The 19,060-nt window shown below is 41.1% G+C and overlaps 1 protein-coding gene across 5 annotated transcripts in view; it reads right to left on the reverse strand.

The window, feature by feature from the left end:
• The window catches only part of LRP1B (LDL receptor related protein 1B), a 1,078,540-nt gene that overhangs the window by 671,572 nt on the left and 387,908 nt on the right, over positions 1–19,060 (reverse strand). For all 5 annotated transcript variants that reach the window (XM_075829239.1, XM_075829241.1, XM_075829238.1 and 2 more), the window contains exon 3: positions 16,876–17,004. In XM_075829239.1, coding sequence (XP_075685354.1) covers positions 16,876–17,004 — 129 coding nt within the window. The remainder of the gene's footprint in view (positions 1–16,875; positions 17,005–19,060) is intronic.

The raw sequence follows: 19,060 nt of genomic DNA on the forward strand, positions 1-19,060 counted from the left end.
TCAGTTGCTGAAGAACATCATTATACACACCTCAGCTACTGAAGGACATCATTATACACACCTCAGCTGCTGCAGAACATCATAACACAGACCTCAGCTGCTGCAGATCATAATACAGACCTCAGCTGCTGCATAACATCATAATACACACCTCAGCTGCTGCAAAACATCATTATACACATCTCAGCTGCTGCAGAACATCATAATACAGACCCCAGATGCTGCATAACATCATAATACACACCTCAGCTGCTGCAGAACATCATTATACACACCTCAGCTACTGAAGGACATCATTATACACACCTCAGCTGCTGCAGAACATCATAACACAGACCTCATCTGCTGCAGATCATAATACAGACCTCAGCTGCTGCAGATCATAATACAGACCTCAGCTGCTGCAGAACATCATATGACACATCTTAGCTGTGGTATAACTTCTTTTTTGAAAAGGATGAGGGATTTAGATCAATCACTGGTGGACAGTAACCTCCTCTTACACTCCGCAGCAGCTCAGGTTTTATTATAGGCAATAACAACACACAACTATAAATACTGAGAATATTAGGGGTCACCCGCAGTCCCATGACCTGTATAAATGTCGTCAACCGTGCTTTTCTATGTCCAGGTAACTCCTCGTGACTCCGAATATTCTTAGAATTGACAGTAAGGGCGATATCCCATCCATGACTTTACACGTAATATGCCATTAATAAGATATTTCTGATGGTAAGAAACCTAATTCGGGCTAAATTTAGAATGATCTTAATCACCAGTCACAGTCATCGTCACATCACACATTTTACTCTGATATTTATTTCTGTGATTGCTCCTTGTGAAGTTTCTGCGCCGCTCTAATCTGTAAAGGCTTCAGAAGCGACCACATTTAAAGGGAAAAATTCAACAAAGACTCGAGTATTACAAACACACAGCGTGATAATGCAAATAAATGCGTGTTCTCCGTCACAGGGACCGCGAGATCATTCATCCTGCTGAACAAAACGCTTCAGTCCTAGGTCCGACAAGAATGAATCAAATGTTCTTTAGGTTTTTCCAAATCTTAACATGTAAAAATATCCATAATTATTATTTTGTATCAGATAAATCACACAATACGATCAATTGGATTATAAAAAAAAAACTCCAAGAGAACACTACGCCTCCAGCAATGCCACGCAGCCTGTGATACTCGGCGAGTTCAGTCTCTTTTAGAATTTGGGGATATGAGACCACCCGCAGTGAGGTGATGTGAGGTAATCGCTGCCTACGACTGTTTAGAAACTAATTAAAAGAGAATTCCAGGTAACGTTTTCTATAGATGATCTGCATTGAAGGAGAAGCTCTGATGTCAGGTGCAACAGGCTTTGCTTTCTTAAAGAGAAACTGTCAGCAGGTTTGAGTCCTCAAAACCGCTGACCGCGCTATAAACAGGGTGGGGAAGGCAGCGTAACCGCACCTATGTTGTTGCTAATGCTAATTGCATGACCGAGAGATCTTGTCCTTTTTAGGGAATTTCTTAGAGGCATGTATTCTTAAAGGGGCATGTCACCAGCAGCAAAGACTGTGATTCTATACAGTAATTATCACGTATGGCCATGTAATATTAATGTTCTTGTAGATATCCGGATTAGTGTGAAGACCTTAGTGAGGTATATCCGTATTCTGCTGAAGTAAGGGGCCATTTTATTTGAACTCTGCACATGCTCAGTTGGAATGTTGAGGCTGTGGAGTGTACTGGCTGCCAATAGTGTTCTCTCTCTCTCTCTCTATCTCTCATTACAGTATCACACCCATTGGGTGCAGCCAGTCACATGACACATATCAGTGAGCGTGACTTATCCTAGACTCCTTAGGCGGGATTCACACGAACGGGTCGTTCCCGAGCCCGAGTGCCGGCCGGTAAAATCGGCCATTCTGCCCGGCCGGTTTGCATAAAGTTTTGCATCCGTGCCGGGCCGGGCAGATCCGGACAGTGACATCAGCGGCAACTCCTGAAGGGGAATCCCCATGTGTTCGGGGATTCCGCTTCAGGAGTTTCCCCTGATGTCACTGCCCAGATATGGACAGAGACATCAAGCGCTCTGTCCAGGAGCAGAATCCCCGAAAACACGGGGATTCCGCTCCTTCAAGGAGCTAAAGTGCGGCTAGCACATAGCAGAGCGGGGAGATAACTCCCCGCTCTGCTATAGTGGCGTCGCTACGGTAGTAGCAGCCGCAGCAGCAGCAGCTGCAGCTGCTAGCGGCGCCATCGAAGGTGTCGCCGGGCCAGGGTGCTTTTCAAGCAGGGGAAGGGAGCCAGCGCAGCGCTCCCTTCCACCTGCTGTACACCCCGGCCCTGCCACACCGTGTACATCGATGCCATTCGTCAGAATGGCATCAACTCCTTCTCCTCACATGCACTCTGCGCTGTGAGGAGGAGGAGATAGAGCGCAAGCGCCGGGAAACCCGGCCATCACTCGGAACACATTCCGGTGATGGCCGTGTAATACCCGGCCCCATAGACTTCTATGGGAGCCGGGCGGCCGGGTACCCGGGCAAAGATAGAGCATGTCCTATTTTTTGACGGCCGGATTTCCCGGCCGTCAAAAAATCGGTCGTGTGAATAGCCCCATTAGGAGTCTATTATTCCTAATGCAGCCGGGTGCCGGCCGATTTATGAACGGCCGGCACCCGGCCGGGAAACCCTGCCGTGTGAATGAGGCCTTAGTAGTCATCACTACGTAACATCACTATGAAAAGATCGGTCAACAAAAAATAATAACAACCAGCACAGATTCACCTAAAAAAATAAGTTGCATGGCTGCTGGGCATCTCAAATTCCCCACGTTTGCCTTCTTGTTGTATCAGCAGACACAATGTGCTGTGACTGCAACTCCATGAAAGTCCTGTAGTCATAGGATACCATGAACCAGAATTTGCTGATGGGTCTACGGGAATTTTGACATCCATTCTAAAGTATCTAGAGGTCATTGTTGCAATGTGTCCTTGATATAGGAAATTAGGTGATAAGGTATTATATAATGGAAATGTCATTGGATGGATGGATAGATAGATGATAGATAGATAGATAGATAGATAGATAGATAGATAGATAGATAGATAGATAGATAGATAGATAGATAGATAGATAGATAGATAGATAGATAGGTAGATAGATAGATAGATTGCAAAAAATAGGCAGCACTCCGTTGTATTTTAGGTAAAAAAAAAGTGGGTACTTTATTGTCCCATGTGCAACGTTTCAGCTCCTTCCTCTGGAGCCTTTCTCAAGCTACAATATCAGACTACACACCGAGTTTGTTGTCTGTAACTAGAGATGAGCGAACTTATGAAAAGTTTGGTTCGGCTGGTTCGCCGAATTTCACGAAAAAGTTTGATTCGGACCGAACTAGTTCTGACCGAACCTGTAATTTCCGTGCGCAGAGCATGGTACTGTCCAGTGTGCTGAAAGAGTTAATGGGCTGCATTAACTCTTTCAGCAACCTTGACAGTACCATGCTCGGCGAGCGGAAACTACAATTTTAATGTAATAAAAAAAAAATACGTTCATACTTACATTCCTCCTGTCCGGCCTCCAGCGATGACGTTTCATCCATGTCGCCGCTGCAGCCAATCACAGGCTGTAGTGGCGTTCACGCACGTCAGGATGACGTCAGAAGGCCGGCCTTCAGGGATGACGCTTCATCCCACGGGACCGCCTCTGCAGCCAATCACAGGCTGCAGCGGCCTCTGCAGCCAATCACAGGCTGTAGTGGCGGTCACGCACGTTAGGATGACGTCAGAAGGCCGGCCTTCAATGATAACGCTTCATCCCACGTGACCGCCTCTGCAGCCAATCACAGGCTGCCGCGTCAGGAAAGAAGGTCGGACTGGAGGAAGAAGAGGGACTCGTCACCAAGACAACGACCGGGTACGTATGAAATGCTTTTTATTTTATTTTTAATCAGCACCCTCTTTTCTCTATCAGTGATTGATAGAGACAAGTGGCTGCCGATTAGTATAATATTTTTGTAATGTTTTTTCTGCCCGCCCGGGTTCGGTCAAAACGTGTTCGGCCGAACCCGGTGAAGTTCGGATTCGCTGCGAACCGAACTTTTCGCGATGTTCGGACCGAAACCGGGTTCGGATGTCCCTGTTCGCTCATCTCTATCTGTAACCATGGAGACACATAGGTCTGCATATGAGCCGTATACACAAAAGGAGAGATATTTATAATCAAGATTTGATAATGTTTCTCATTTTTGAAAATAATTTTCCTAAATTGTGGTAGGAAGAAAAGAGAAACCATATAGGATTTGAAATCCTACTTGGAGATAGATAGATAGATAGATAGATAGATAGATAGATAGATAGATAGATAGATAGATAGATAGATAGATAGATAGATAGATAGATGATAGATAGATAGATAGATAGATAGATAGATAGATAGATAGATAGATAGATAGATAGATAGATAGATAGATAGATAGATGATAGATAGATAGATAGATAGATAGATAGATAGATAGATAGATAGATAGATAGATAGATAGATAGATAGATAGATAGATCTATCCCACTTTCTGACTGGATTTTTCAGAAGTCCCGTGAAAACCTTTAGGGAACACCAGACCAAGGAACGAAGAATTAAAGCAAACAGAAGATAAACTTCTCCACGATGTCTGCCCTTTAACACAGCTTGCTCCTGATACAGGCAATTTTGTAGAAATCTTAGGGGGTGGGGTTTTACCAAGGGGTCATGGTAAAGTGGGCCAGATCTCCAAAGTAGACAGAGAAGTGGAGGAGGGCTCCTGCTGCATCAGATGCATCACAGCCAGCAACAAGTCTGATCTGAGGTTTGTGAGTAGAAAAAGTGGGGAGGGTAATGGCTGGTCTTCTGTGACATATAGAAGAAATTCTTATATAGTGTATGTCTCACTGTTCGTATTCTGATATCATGGGCAGCACTTTCTTTTCAACTGTATCTTGATTGTGACTGTAATTCTACTTGTATTACATTCCTGTATCATTAGATTATATTGCTGCTACTGATTATAAATTTAATTGGCAAGAATCGTGTATCATTGCACCCCTGTATTACCTACTGTATGTATAGAGCTGCTGCTCTCCTATGTATTGGGGGCCCGCCGGACCCTGCGTTGATTGGGAGCAGGTTGTGATTCCAGCTGCTATTGCCATCTTTTTATATATGTGAACTTTTCACTATTCCCTCATAATCAATCTTTGTAAATGTTCCTTTTCCTCAAATTAAAGACCTTCCCCTTTGTTGCAGCGTTGTATGACACCTGCTCTCAGAACATAATTAGAAACTCTGTTCAATCCCCTCCAATCTATGACAATATAACACTACAACTCTACTATATAAAGCACTGTAATAATAAGTGAGAAGTTAAGAAAAAGTGGAATACTCCTTTGAAAGCTATGTACACCTTTGAGGGCTTTTAGATTAGAGTAACTTCTTAATTCGTTTTACTTTTGGAGATACAGCTGTTCTGTATTCTCTATACAGAAGAGCGATATCACTCGTTTGTCAGAGAATCCGTCAGTCCCACGGACCTGACGGGTTCAGTGTTGGCATTCTGTACTATGACTCTTCACATACAAGAAGGGGTTGTCCGGGCACAGGGCGGTTTTTCATATTGATGACAGATCCACAGGATAGGTCATCAGTATATGATCGGTGTGGGTCCGACACCCGAACCCACACCAATCAGCTGTTCCGTCTGCCTCCGGGCACCGGATGTTATGCAGTGCATTCAAGTGAATAGTAGCAGAGTTGCAGCACGGCTGCTGTATAGTGTACGGAGCCATCTGCTACCAACACCGGCCACTGAATAAGATCCGGTGCCCGGACAGCCGGAACAGATGATCAGTGTGGAATCCGGGTGTTGGAAGTCCACCAACCATATACTGATGACCTATCCTGTGGATCGGTCATCAGTATGAAAAACCGTCCCGTGCCCAGACAAACCCATTGAAGAAGGTAAAAAATTTGACCATAACGTGTCTTGCTGTAAATATGTATGCTTTCTGCACACCCCAACATGTTTACCTCATACATTAAGTAACAATACAAGAGGTTTTCTGGTTTCATCTACCTAAAACCTAATCATTGCGCAATAAAAATTTTGGAATATTCTTTGTCTTTTTAATTCCTTACGATTTTGAAGATCTCCGCATGCGGTCAGTGTGGGAAAACACTGAGGATTTGTTGCAATTATATCCCGTCTAGACAATCCTCAGTGAGGCTGTCTAGACCATCTGCAAATACATTGAACCTGCGCTGATTCATAGCAGCAAACTATTAGGACAGGAGAAAGTCCTCTGCTGATGGAGAATGTAACACAAAGGATTGTCTAAACTCGATACAAGAGTAGCCATTCCTCAGCTGTAGGACTATGTCTGTATACGCTTTCCGAATCTTGTTGTAAATACGTATATTGCCATCCACTTACAGCAAGCAGATATATTGAAAAAAGGTGAAATATTGAGACACAAAATATATTACAAAGTTGCAAGGCTAATGAAAAATCTTACTCTACTTACCTATAAATGCGTTATTACATATTAAACATGGATGACATATCACTAGGATATGCCATCAATGTCCAATTGGGGGAGGTCCAACCACTGTGACCCTCTTCCCCCGATCACTGAAATAAAGTGGTAGTGGCGCTAGGAAAATGTTGTGCCACTTTGTCCGTTTCGTTTACACTTGGCTTCTTCCGGAGGCCACTTGGCCCATTGAAGTCGTAAGCCAACCATGTGGCCTCTGGGAAAAGCCGAAACCATTTCATTCTAGCACCAGGCGACCCACAGCAATTGAACATTGATGGCATATCCTAGCAATATAATATTAAAGTCTACCATGAGGCAGCCCCTTTAATAAATATTATTATTATTATTATTATTATTATTATTAATAATAATAATGATAATGATAATAATTATAATGATAATAATAATAAACATAATGATAATCATAATAATAATGCTAATAATAATCATAATGATAATAATAATCATAATGATAATAATAATAATAATCATAATGATAATAATAATAATATTAATAATGTTATAATAAAAACTGGTGAATTTAATATCTCAATATATAATAAATGTGTGACTGACAATGATGAATGCCACTGGTTTTAAGGAAATACTTTCATTCTTGCTCCGTTGTGCTGGGTACATTTAGTTTTTCTGCCATTTGTAGTAAGATAATATTTCTATAGTATGAAAAAATGTAATTTAAATGATGACCGAATATAGCAGAAAAGCCATTGTCCTAAATATTTGCAATATCTGTTCAACAAACTATGTCATTTTTTACAATGTAGTAAAGCTGCTTAGAGCTTTCCGGGCAATTATATTAAATGAAAGAATGAATGGATTCCTGATTTTGGGTGTTCTCCAGCAAGAAAATAAATTAGGGACCCACATTTTGTTCCTATGAAAAAAAAGAGGCAAAATTAAAATTCCCAGAAACACGTCGGGAACCTTTCACTGTGGACATCATTAAATGAGTAATAACTGTGCGTTCAGTCATAGTATTCCTATTATACATTATCTTCTTCTATGGCTGAACTCCAAAAATAAAACTGTATTGTGGAAAACACTAAGAAAATCAGTGAAGTTACTGAAGGGACTCTCTAAATGCCGCACTAGACGCATTAACATGAAGAGGCAATCACATAAAATTATCATTATGGCCTCTTCATAGAAGATATCACAGACTTGATAGATGAAATCTGAAATTAGATCATTTGTGCATTATGTGAGTACACTGAACTATAGTCATATTAACGCCTTGTGCCCCCAAACATTATCAGATCTCTCCCCTTTATAACTGAATCGGCCCGGTGGTCCGCTGATCACCGCTGGATCGGCTACAGAAAACCTCAGCAGTCGGCGGATATTGCCAGGGGAAATTGCAGCTAAACATGCATTTCCCCTGCATGTGAAATATAGTATTGCATGCTGACCAGGTAATACCTGGACGGGTTGGGTCAGTCAGAGCAAGAGCTTCCCTTTGTTAACGGCTCTTCACTATTGCTCAAAGAGAGGAGAGCTGAGCGAAGGACTACCCTCCATGGTGTCAATATGCCCTAATCGGGTATAAGGAAGGAGGTAGTCTTAGTTAGAGTACTCATTTAAGAGGAACATTTTAGGCAAAATTGTTACACTGCGTTATGCCTTGTGCAAGGCCTGAAGGGCGGTGCTTGACAACAAATGTGTCATGCTCCACCCCCCTCAGGCAATACACAAGGCATGAAAGAGTGTCCATTTGGCCTGGAGTGTTTCTTTATTTTTGTTTCTGAACACTGGCACATATTCTGTAAATGAGACATGCAATTACATAAAGAGTATGGAGATCTGTAGAGTAAGAGGAACATCCTTACACACCGGTGTCACTGGGCACAGATGTCAGAGGAGAACAGAAGAAAGTAGAATATTCCTTAATAATTAGAGAAGAGCAAATAGATTCTACACAAATCGAATTCGGTCCAAACTTCACAAAAGTTTTGAATCCGGCGAGTTCTCAGGTTTGTGGCGTACGAATCGCAGCAAAATGGTGGGGGTCAGCGAGCACTGGCTACCATTTTACTGGTTAGAAAAAGGATCACATGACTTGGGACGGTCTTCCCTATGATGCCTTGCAGGTGGTTTTCCCAAAGTGCACAGCGGTTATTTCTCCCTCAACATGTTACTATCACTTTGGCATTACTAATATTGGCTTTAAGTAATGAGCTTGGATACAGTCCTAGAAGACATTAGAAATGCAGACAAGTTTTCAGGGCAATGGGGGGGGGGGGGACTTTCAATTTGCGTCAAATTTATTCAGACCTAATTACATTTGGCAGCAGATTCCACCAAATCAGACCCGAAACTAATTTTGAAAAATTTACTCATCTCTATTAAATAATTTGTTTTGAGTAACACCCATATCCCGAACTTAACCTACTCAATAATGTACTTGTGTCCCCTCTGTGTTGGCAGGAGGATGGGTGTTCTGCGTCTACCAAATAGCATACGTGGCCCCTGTTTCGCCAAGAGGGCACCAAGAGGGAACGGGAGAAGCTATACTGTTTCATTACGATATGTTATTAAGTATTTCCTGCCTCCCACTTTGCAGATTATTTTAAGTGAATGCATTGGAGTACACTGGTTTAACCCCAGAGAATATCTGTAAGATGACATCTTGTAAAGAGGGCTATAGTCTTGACAGATTCTCTTTTTGAGCACTTACTTTTTGATGGCATAGTGTTTTTGGCTTGGTTTCCCTAAATTATTTAGAGTTAATCTGTTTCCTATTGTCATTAATATTGTGCTCTTGACGTATGCAACCATCAAAAGACAAGCGGTCTCTAGGCCCTTCAACAATGACAAGTGATGTCATCAGGCAGGCACAATGACATCATGTATTGTGACACTCCTATCTAATCAACCTGCCCAGCGTCTAATAAAGGAGAAAATTATCCACCTCACTAACAAATGATACCCTATCATCTGTATGGGTCAAATAGTGGCATACGTAAGCCCCTTCAGTTGCAATGCCCATGTGTCAGTCTGACCACTCATTCATCTTAGTCTACAGTAGAAAGAAAAAAAAGACGTCCTACCTCATCACCTCGTGACATGTCCTCTGCAGCCACACAGTGATATAGATAAGTGGCTCCAATTCAAAGCTGGTTACATAGAGGGCATTGTACCATCTGGCTTGGGCTGGGTGTAAAATTATTTTTCCTTATATCCTCATTTTAGTGACTCATTCAGCATTATGAAGCCCATTCCTTTTAATAAACCCGTTTGACCCCATCCCGTTATATAATGAATAATGAATGTTAAGTGACATAATTAGGGACATGTATGGGCACACAAATGATTCTTTAAAACCCGAGAACGGCTAGGAGGTATTCTTTATTGCATTGACTAATGCACTATATTTCAAGAAATTGCCATTTTCAATAGCTTTGCATTGATGCATAATACAGTTATTACTTTCCAGAATATAGTACTTCAATATTTCAGCCTCTGTAATAACTTTACAGGAGTTTCTAAACAGCAAAAGTATCTCCGTGAAATATAAGTATAAAATGTGCCCGATGATACATTGTCACTTTAGTCTGCAAGCGTTACAACTTGGCAGCAATTTATTATTTAACATATGGCCGAAGCCGTTTTGGCTCCGAATACTGTGCTGGTTGTGCTTTATGCTAAATTGAGATGTTAGACAGTATGATCTTTTTAACTATTTATAAACTTATAATAGGAAATATATTGCCATACATAAGAAGAGAGGGTAAGACAGGTTGCGTGTTCCCATAGAGATCGTAGGTAGCCATAAAGTTATTTGGGTCTTTTCTAGAAATCTAGGCGTCAATGATCTGTCCGTCCATCTGTCACGTTACGAGAAAGCTGAACTGTTCCCCATCAAAATAAACAGACATTGAGCAAAACGGTAGAACCGAACAGCACGCTTTCCATCAATGTATTTACTGACGGGTAGTAAAAAGCAGAGATCACTTTAAATGTTAGTAAGGGAAATATGGATGTCTGTAAAAAATGTATCATCCCCATGGCACAGCTAGTTTACACAGTGTACAGGCAAACATTGCCAAACTGGAATAGAGGAGCCAATTAATATAATCCCTCCATCTGTCAGTAATAAAAAAAAAATACATGTCAGTAAAAAGAAATAACATGTTACTGAATACAGCAATTCTGTGAATTTAGTAGCAGCTTAATTTGTGTAGATCTGTAATTCTCCCAGGCAGCTGTGATGGAGATATTTGTAGGGTGTGTATACTTTTGCAATCAATTTTCGTATTGCTCCAATCTGAAAAAAATGAAGCATCTTATCTTAAGTTAAAAATATGTTACCATTTTGTGTATACAGCTCCTATGCAAATCTATGTGTCTCCATGGTGTCATACTATATACAAACCTTGTATGTAGTCTGATCCTGCAATCATGTGCTATTCTCATCTATCTTCCCCCTCTTCTACCAAGTGTAAATTAGCAAGAAGAAGAGGAGGCAGAGAGAGTGAAATAACACATAACTGCACATGGCTTAGTAACCATGGAGACATATAGGTCTGCTTAGGAGCTGTGTACATGACATGGTATAATTAAGACTATTTGTGAAGTTGCATCATTTTTTTTATTTTAGATGCATTGAGGCAAAATTTTCTATCACACAGTTAAGTAAGTCGACCTTAATGCTAAAATAAACATCCATTCCGTATTCCCCAGTGCCACATATACATGATATAAATAAGAAAGTTTTCCACTAGAAACAGCGGAATTGCTGCACTATATCTACCTGTGCGGAGTCGGAGTATAAACAACCAACACTATAACAATTCCCTTTGAAGATTATTAAATGTAAACTTCAAGCCGGCTCATGTAAAAGCATTACTAATACTATTCACTAACATAAAGCAAACGTCTCTGGAGTTTATCAGAACCAAAAATATGTCTGGCTGGTATATAATTGTGGTGACATATCCCACAAAAGTGCAGCCGCCCCTATTATACTACAAAGTTGGATTTGAATGATAATATTAGAGCAGAAAACTCGAAAAGATGTGTTATCATCATAACCTTATCTCATATTTATCATAGATATGTAGGAGAAGGGGGGGGGGGTCACAGGACATTGACATGGCTCCCCTTGCTAATTATTATTGGAGAACAGAAGAAGAAATGTATTACAGAAAGTTCGCTCACCGCGTCTCCAATGCGTTTCCGATGCGTTAGTTGGTGCAAGTTGATTTCGTCCAGATGCTGCAGGTGCTAGAAAATACCCCCAACAAAGTCCTGTGCCAACAGCAGGTATACAAGGTAATGGAGGTGAACAATGAAAGGTGTATCCAGCACTCGGTACAAAAGTTAAATGGTTTATTCGGTCATTTTAAAACAGAAAGATTAAAACTAAAATTCCGGGACCACGCTTACGCGTTTCAGACCGCTAGGGTCCTTAGTCATAGCTATAAATAAACCATTTAACTTTTATACCGAGTGCTGGATACACCTTTCATTGTTTACTTCCATTATCATTGGAGAACCCCGTTAGCCAAAGGAGGAGGTTGGAGTCTAAGGGACCTTTTACACGGCCCATTTTGGCCATTACTACGAGCGCCGATAAACAACACAGCTCGTTGAACGGCGCTCGTTTGTTCCTTTCACGAGGAGCTATTATCAGTAATGTATGGGGTCGAGCACTCGTTACTACGATCGCTTGTCCCCATATATTTCTAACATGTTGGCAGAGCATCCTCCTATTTACACAGGGAGATGTGCTGCCGACAATGATAATATTTTCTGCTGCAGAAACTATACGATCAGCCGATGAACAAGCGTTTGCTCGTTCAATGGCGGATGGTTGTCCTGTTTACACAGGGAAATGATCGGGAACGAGCGTTCTGTGAACACTCGCTATCCAGATAATTGGCGTGTGTAAAAGGGCCTTAAGGCTGGATTCACACATTGTTTCGCTGCATTTCACTTGACGTTTTGGTTGGTGTTTTATGTTGATTTGTTTAGGTAAAAAATGTTGCGATGTTACTTTTAAGTCTATAGTGAAATATTGAAAGTTGACAAACACAGCATTTTGGTTTGTGGCATTCTTGCAGCGTTTTTGGGCTCAGTGTAGCATGCTCTGGGTGTGGCATTCTTTAAAAAAAATTGCATAGGCTTCCTTATAAAACTTGAAAATGGCATTAAAAAATGCATGTGAAAAATGTTTCAAAATAAAAATGCCACCAAAACGAATGGAAAAACACCATAAAAAAAACATTACACTTAGAAAGCACTGGTGTTTTCACATGCGTTTTTTTCATGCAGTTTAAAACACCAGATAAAAATAATCTGTTGCCTAATATTAAAGTCTAACGTATAGGGGGCAGATGTACCCGAAAATAAACTGTACTGTAGCACCAGGAAAGTTATTTCATTGAATTTATCTTTATTTGATCAATTTATGTATTTACTTATTTATATTTATTTTATTTACTTATGATTATTATTATTTATTTACTAAGGCACTGTTCACATCTGTGTTCTGTATTTCCGTTACTCTGCTTTGTCATCGGAGCAGATCAACAAAAATACCAGACACACCGGTTCCGTTGCACCGCAGACACCACCAGCGGCCGGCGGAATCCATTGACTTTGGTTCCGTTGGGGTGTCTATGTTCAATCCACAGCACACAGTGGAGCTCTAGTGATCCATTTGTATACAGTAGTGCAATACCGCCTTATAGTGTGATGACATCATATTGCAATTAACATGTCTCCACAATGTGTAGTAAAAGAACTGCAGCTCTGCTATGTAGTGAATGATCCCTCGGGCCCCCAAATATAAGGGCCCAGGTGCAGTTGTCATTTCTGCAGCTTCTATTACCACTCCTCCAGTCCAGTCAAGAAATAGACACCTTTGATTGCTATTAACTGATTTGCCCGATGCAACATTTCCGCATCCATTACAATATAATGCTCATGGACCTGCCAGGTTTTCGATTCAATGGACAGATATTGAATCACAAACGGAGGAAATTGATTCTCCGTTGTATGTTAAGGGCTTTTTACACCGATAAGCGGCCGATGCAATGAGCGCCGTTCAACGAGACATCGTTGATCGGCGCTTGTTTGCTTTTGTCACACAGAGCTATGGATGAGGACGAGCGGTCGTTACTCCGGTCACTCGTCCCCATACATTATTACCCTGTCGGCAGCGCGTCTCCCTGTTTACACATGTGCTACCGACAACCATAATATTTCACTTTTTTAAAGCGATACGACCAGCAGATGATCGAGCGTTTGCTCGTTCATCTGCTGATCGTTCCCCTGTTTACACAGGGCAATTATCGGCAATGAGCGTTATATGAATGCTCGTCTGCCTGATAATCGTCCAGTTTAAAACCCCCTTTAGTAGCAGCAGACTATACATTGATTCCTACATTCACGTATTGCTGTTCTATCGGGCAAAGTGCCAAAAATTACTCTTTTAGCATAGCCATAATCTATGTCAGGTGTCTGCAGCTAGTGGCTCTCCAGCTGTTGTAAAACTATAACTCCCAGCATGCCCTAACAGATGTAGTTCATACTTGACAACTCTCCCGGAATGTCATGGAGGCTCCTGGAAAATAAGGGTAGACCTCCCGTGATATCGGGAGAGCTATCAAGTCCTCTTCAATCCCAGGCACCATCGCAGACATTGTGCTGAAGCCAAGCATGATGAGAGTTGAAGCTTCAAAACAGCTGATTACCTGTCAGGGCACGCTTAGGGTTGTAGTCTCACAACAGCTCGGCTGTCGGGAAACTACAACTCTCCGCATACCAACAGCTAGACGGCTTTTAAGGCGTGCTCAAAGTTGTAGTTGTATAACAGTTGGTTGGCTGTCAGGACATGCTGGTCGTTGCAGTTTCAGAACACCTGGTTGGTAGTCAGGGCATGTTGGGAGTTGTAGTTTCACAACAGCAGTAGAGCCACTAATTGCGCATAACGGTTCTACATGATATCTAGCAGATATCCCCTTTACCCTTGTATAAGAAATGACACAGCGCTGTGCACCGGCGCTTCCCACACTCACCTCTCACAAATGTTTTTTTGCAGTAATAATATTGTAGAATAAATCACATTAAGTTCTACTTTACTAATTAGTTGTGGGAAGGTGAGATGATTCTTTCTGACAAATAAATGGCAATCAAATGAGTCCGGGGATTGCCGTGAAATCATCTTTGTTCTAATGGCAGCTGATGACCCGCCGCTAACTGCCCTGTTCTTGGAATGAATAGACCTTCTGCAAGATAATTGTATTGATCGAGAATAGACTGTGTTGGGTGTAGTGTAATTATCCTCCTGCCATCTGCATAAGGTCCATGGTAACAGTCATTTTATATTACAAGCAGCAGTTTACAGGAGTCTGTCAGATTTCCAGAACATTATAATTTAATATTAGCCTACAAAACAAAGCGAATGCGCTCATGGGCACAGTATAGAAAAAGGCCACCAACATACACAAGACCACATCAGTCATTTCCATATGGTGCTCTATAACTCCCATTGTGAGCAGAAGTCATAAATTGGGGTCACAGTAAATTGGGAAGAGGGGCGCTATAAGAAGTTCAAAATGGCGGGCCCTTTTCATGCTATCATGCAATCCCAGTACCAGAAGGGCTTGATGCTTGACACCCTTCTTCCCATCTCTTGCAGAAACAAGGAGACCCTTTGATGCTTCTCTGCTCCATTGTTTTGTAAGGTTGCAGCTCATGTGGATAGAGGCCCATGGGTAGGAAGGATTGTGCCAAACGGAGGCTGGCCATACAAATTAGATTTTGGGTGAACGACTGTCCAGCTGACAGCTATTTATCCCGATCCCCTCAGACACATGGACGCTCAACTCGACCAAGTGTGCTGGTATTCTGAATCGGTAGAGGGTAGTCAGCCGCTGCCAGACACTTCTGGCAGCAGCTTATCTCCCCTGAGCACAAAAGAATCGGGCATGTTGAAATCCAACTACTCAATCCTTGTGTCCCCCAACATTGGCCAACATTCATCTAAAGTGTATGGCTTCCGTAAAGGTCATATAGCAGCACATGGGCTGCCTCTCTAGTACATACAACCTTGGTGGTGGATGATAAAACTCCATTTTATACTATTGCTCTCCTTGTCTGTAGGGTAATGCAGCCATTTGTAGCAGCCACGGTTATACCTATGGCGCAGCAGCTACAGGTTGCCATAAAACAGTCCGTCTGCTGTCAAGGAAGCCTCAGAAGTCTTATTTTTGCCTTCCATATTATCTGAATTACTAGGATGATGCTATAAATGCAATTCCATAAAAAGCAAACACAGGGGCAAAACAAGTGACCATGGGGTCCCATATGAAAACTTGGGATAGGTTCCCACTCCATTATAACCACCATCAACAGAGAGTTCGGGACACAAAAGGCTTCTGTGTATGTTGGACTCCACTCTGTCTCCTGTGCCTCTATTTTTTTGTTATTTCCCAGTGATCTGTATTGAAATGATCATAGTCCCCTGTACTTTCCTCCTCATATATGATTCAAAGTGACCATGGGTGCCCCTGGCTGCTGAGCCCCATAGCAGCAGTTATCCCTACTGGTAGATATTCCAAAACAAAGGGTCACCAAGGATTAAAAAAAAAGAACCTTGTCTACTCAATAATAAATCATGCTTTAAATAAGGGAAAGTTTCAAGCCAAAGTATAGAAAAAGAGGATATTTTATCACAATAGGCTGTGTCAAAAAAGATGGGACGAAACCCGAAAAAACTCTTAATATCGAGATTGTGGAGACAATTGATGACCATATATCTAGTTAGTGATGTATAAGGTAATGTATCATATATGGATGCACATCATCACAATGGTACATGCCCTATCGGGTTCATTAGGATTGTAGATAATACAGCTACAGTGAGTGAGACTTTTTGAAATAAGATTCAGTATAAAATACAAATCATATATAACCCAAAATTGTCAGAGTAGACATAATACAACATTTGGAAATCTCAAATTGGAAAGGACAATGGTGGACAACTGCTTAAAAGGGTCCGTTTTTCTTCCTTTACAAAAACAGTGACACACATGGCTGTGCCTGGTATTGCAGCATTCAAGGGACTGGAACTGAACTGCAATACCAGGTACAATCCAAGGACAAGAGTGGCACTATTTCTGGAAAAATAAATTCTGATAAATCAGAGAACTCCTAATCTCATACAACACTTTCAAGTAAAGATAAAGGTAATTTCAAAACACATAGTCACAGTTTGCTTTTAACGATACTAGTTTTTGACAAATATTTAAAAAACAAATATATTTTCTGTTAAGTCAAACTTACCCCGACAGTGTACCCCCTCATCGTACCCATCACTGCAGTCGAATACCCCATTGCAGAGCTTTGAGAAATGGATGCATATTTTGGATCCAATGCAAAGGATGTGATTTGAGGGACACTTATGTACTGTACCTGAAAAACAAAAAAGAAATAGATGTAGTTAAAGATCGAGTATATATAAGGTATATTTGTTTTAAATATGTTTTTACACCACTATATTCTAGCAATGTGTACAATCTATGATACATTCATTGCAGGGGAGTAGTACCTAGAAGTGCTCTCGGTGACCGCACCAAAATACACCATCGTAAATACATTTACCATTAAGGCTGACCTTAAGGCCTCATGCACACATCCGTAGGCCGTTGTACGGCCGCTAATGAAAGTCCGTTGTTTCATGGACCAAATCAATGAAAAGGCCGAGACTGTTCCGTCAAAAATGGTTGAAGTGGGTCCTGTCCTATTTTTGACGGAACGGTCGCACGGTTCCGATAAAACAACGGAAGTGTGCATGGCCCCATAGAAATGAATGTGTCAGTGTGCTATCCGTTACAAAAATGGATATCACCCTGAAAAGAAAAACTGAAGTGGGCATGAGGCCTAAGGGTGTGCAAACTATGCGGTCATACAGGGTGTGTCCCTAGTCACTACTGAACGGGGCGTCACTGACCCCGATACTTACACCACTGGTTGCCCAATCCATGGGCAGCATCCTTCCATCAGTCCATACTTATTGATAAACTTCCGAAAGTATGTTAGCATGAAGAAAGGGACAGATGGATGGTAGTATGACTGTAGGATCAGACTACACACAGGGTTTGTTTGTAGTCTGTAACCATGGAAACACATAGGTCTTCAAAGAGGCTGAATATGCATAGTTGTTTTATTTTTCATCTTAGATGCATTGGAGCTTTACAATGATTTCAAAGATGGACATCTATAGGTCTAAATGTCTGGTTTCAGCAAATTATTGTTATTTTTTGTATAACTAAAAGTTATGTCATTTTTCAATAAACCTTCTGTATTAAATTCTCATGGTTTTCAAGATCTCTGCTTGTTGTTATTCAGTAGGAACATTCAGTGTTTACTTTCAGTGGATACAATTCTGTCCAGGGTCATGTGATGGACACAGGTGCACGGCTCGTTAGAAGACACGGCTCTGATACACATACTGTGACGAGTCATGCACCGGTGTGCCCATCACATGACCATGAACAGAATTGCATCCAATGGAAGTAAACTATGACTGTTCCTACTGAATAACAGAAAGCAGAGATCTTGAAAACCGTGAGAATTTAATAAAGAAAGTATATTGGAAAATTACATAAGTTTGTTAAATTAAAAAAAATTATAATTTGCTGAAACCGGACAACCCCTTTAAGTCTTGAAAGGCTCAAAAAAAATAATCAGAATTTTACAGAAAAAATTCTTGATAAATTTACCCTGAACATGGTGTAGTGTATTTACATAGATATATCATCTGCCGCTTACAGTAACAGTCTAAATACCAAAATAAATATTTGTACAGATGTTGATGTAGTTCAGGTCCCATATCCATACAGTAATGACGGAGAATCAAGGTGAACTGGTAATTTGTGCAGAACTATGTAGAAACCACTAATTAAAGGAGGTGAGTTTGATGCTTTCATATATCCCAGGACGGTCATTCTATCGGGTTTCCAGCTCTCCTCCAAAGTGCTGATTTAGCCGCTCGGTGCTGAGTAAGTGACTTCTGCAAGTAATGGCTTCAAGAACTCAGGATCCCAAACATGTTCCATTATGTCAACAAGGGAAAACTATTATCAAAAATACGGCAGTGATCGCTGGACATTCTCAAATGTATTTACAGATGTAGCAGAGGTGAATTAGTAATTTGTTTCTTGTGTGAGTTGTAATTATTAATTAGGTGCATCTCACAGTTCATGTGAATAAGGCCTTACACTGTTACAAAAAACAAAAAACTGCTTTCACTTATTAATGTGAGGGACGAGGTATTATGAATTTAGCACCTCCATGTGCCTCACATTAATAGTAATTAACCCCATTATGTACCTTACACACTAACCCAATGTTGTTCATTATGACTGTGAGGAACATGATGGGGTTAATTACTATTAATGTGAGGCACATGGCGGCTCAAAATTCATCACACCACGCGCCTCACATCAGAAAATTGAATAATTATTAT

This window comes from Rhinoderma darwinii, chromosome 6 (genome assembly GCF_050947455.1).
Source record: "Rhinoderma darwinii isolate aRhiDar2 chromosome 6, aRhiDar2.hap1, whole genome shotgun sequence".
Classification (NCBI taxonomy): domain Eukaryota; kingdom Metazoa; phylum Chordata; class Amphibia; order Anura; family Rhinodermatidae; genus Rhinoderma; species Rhinoderma darwinii.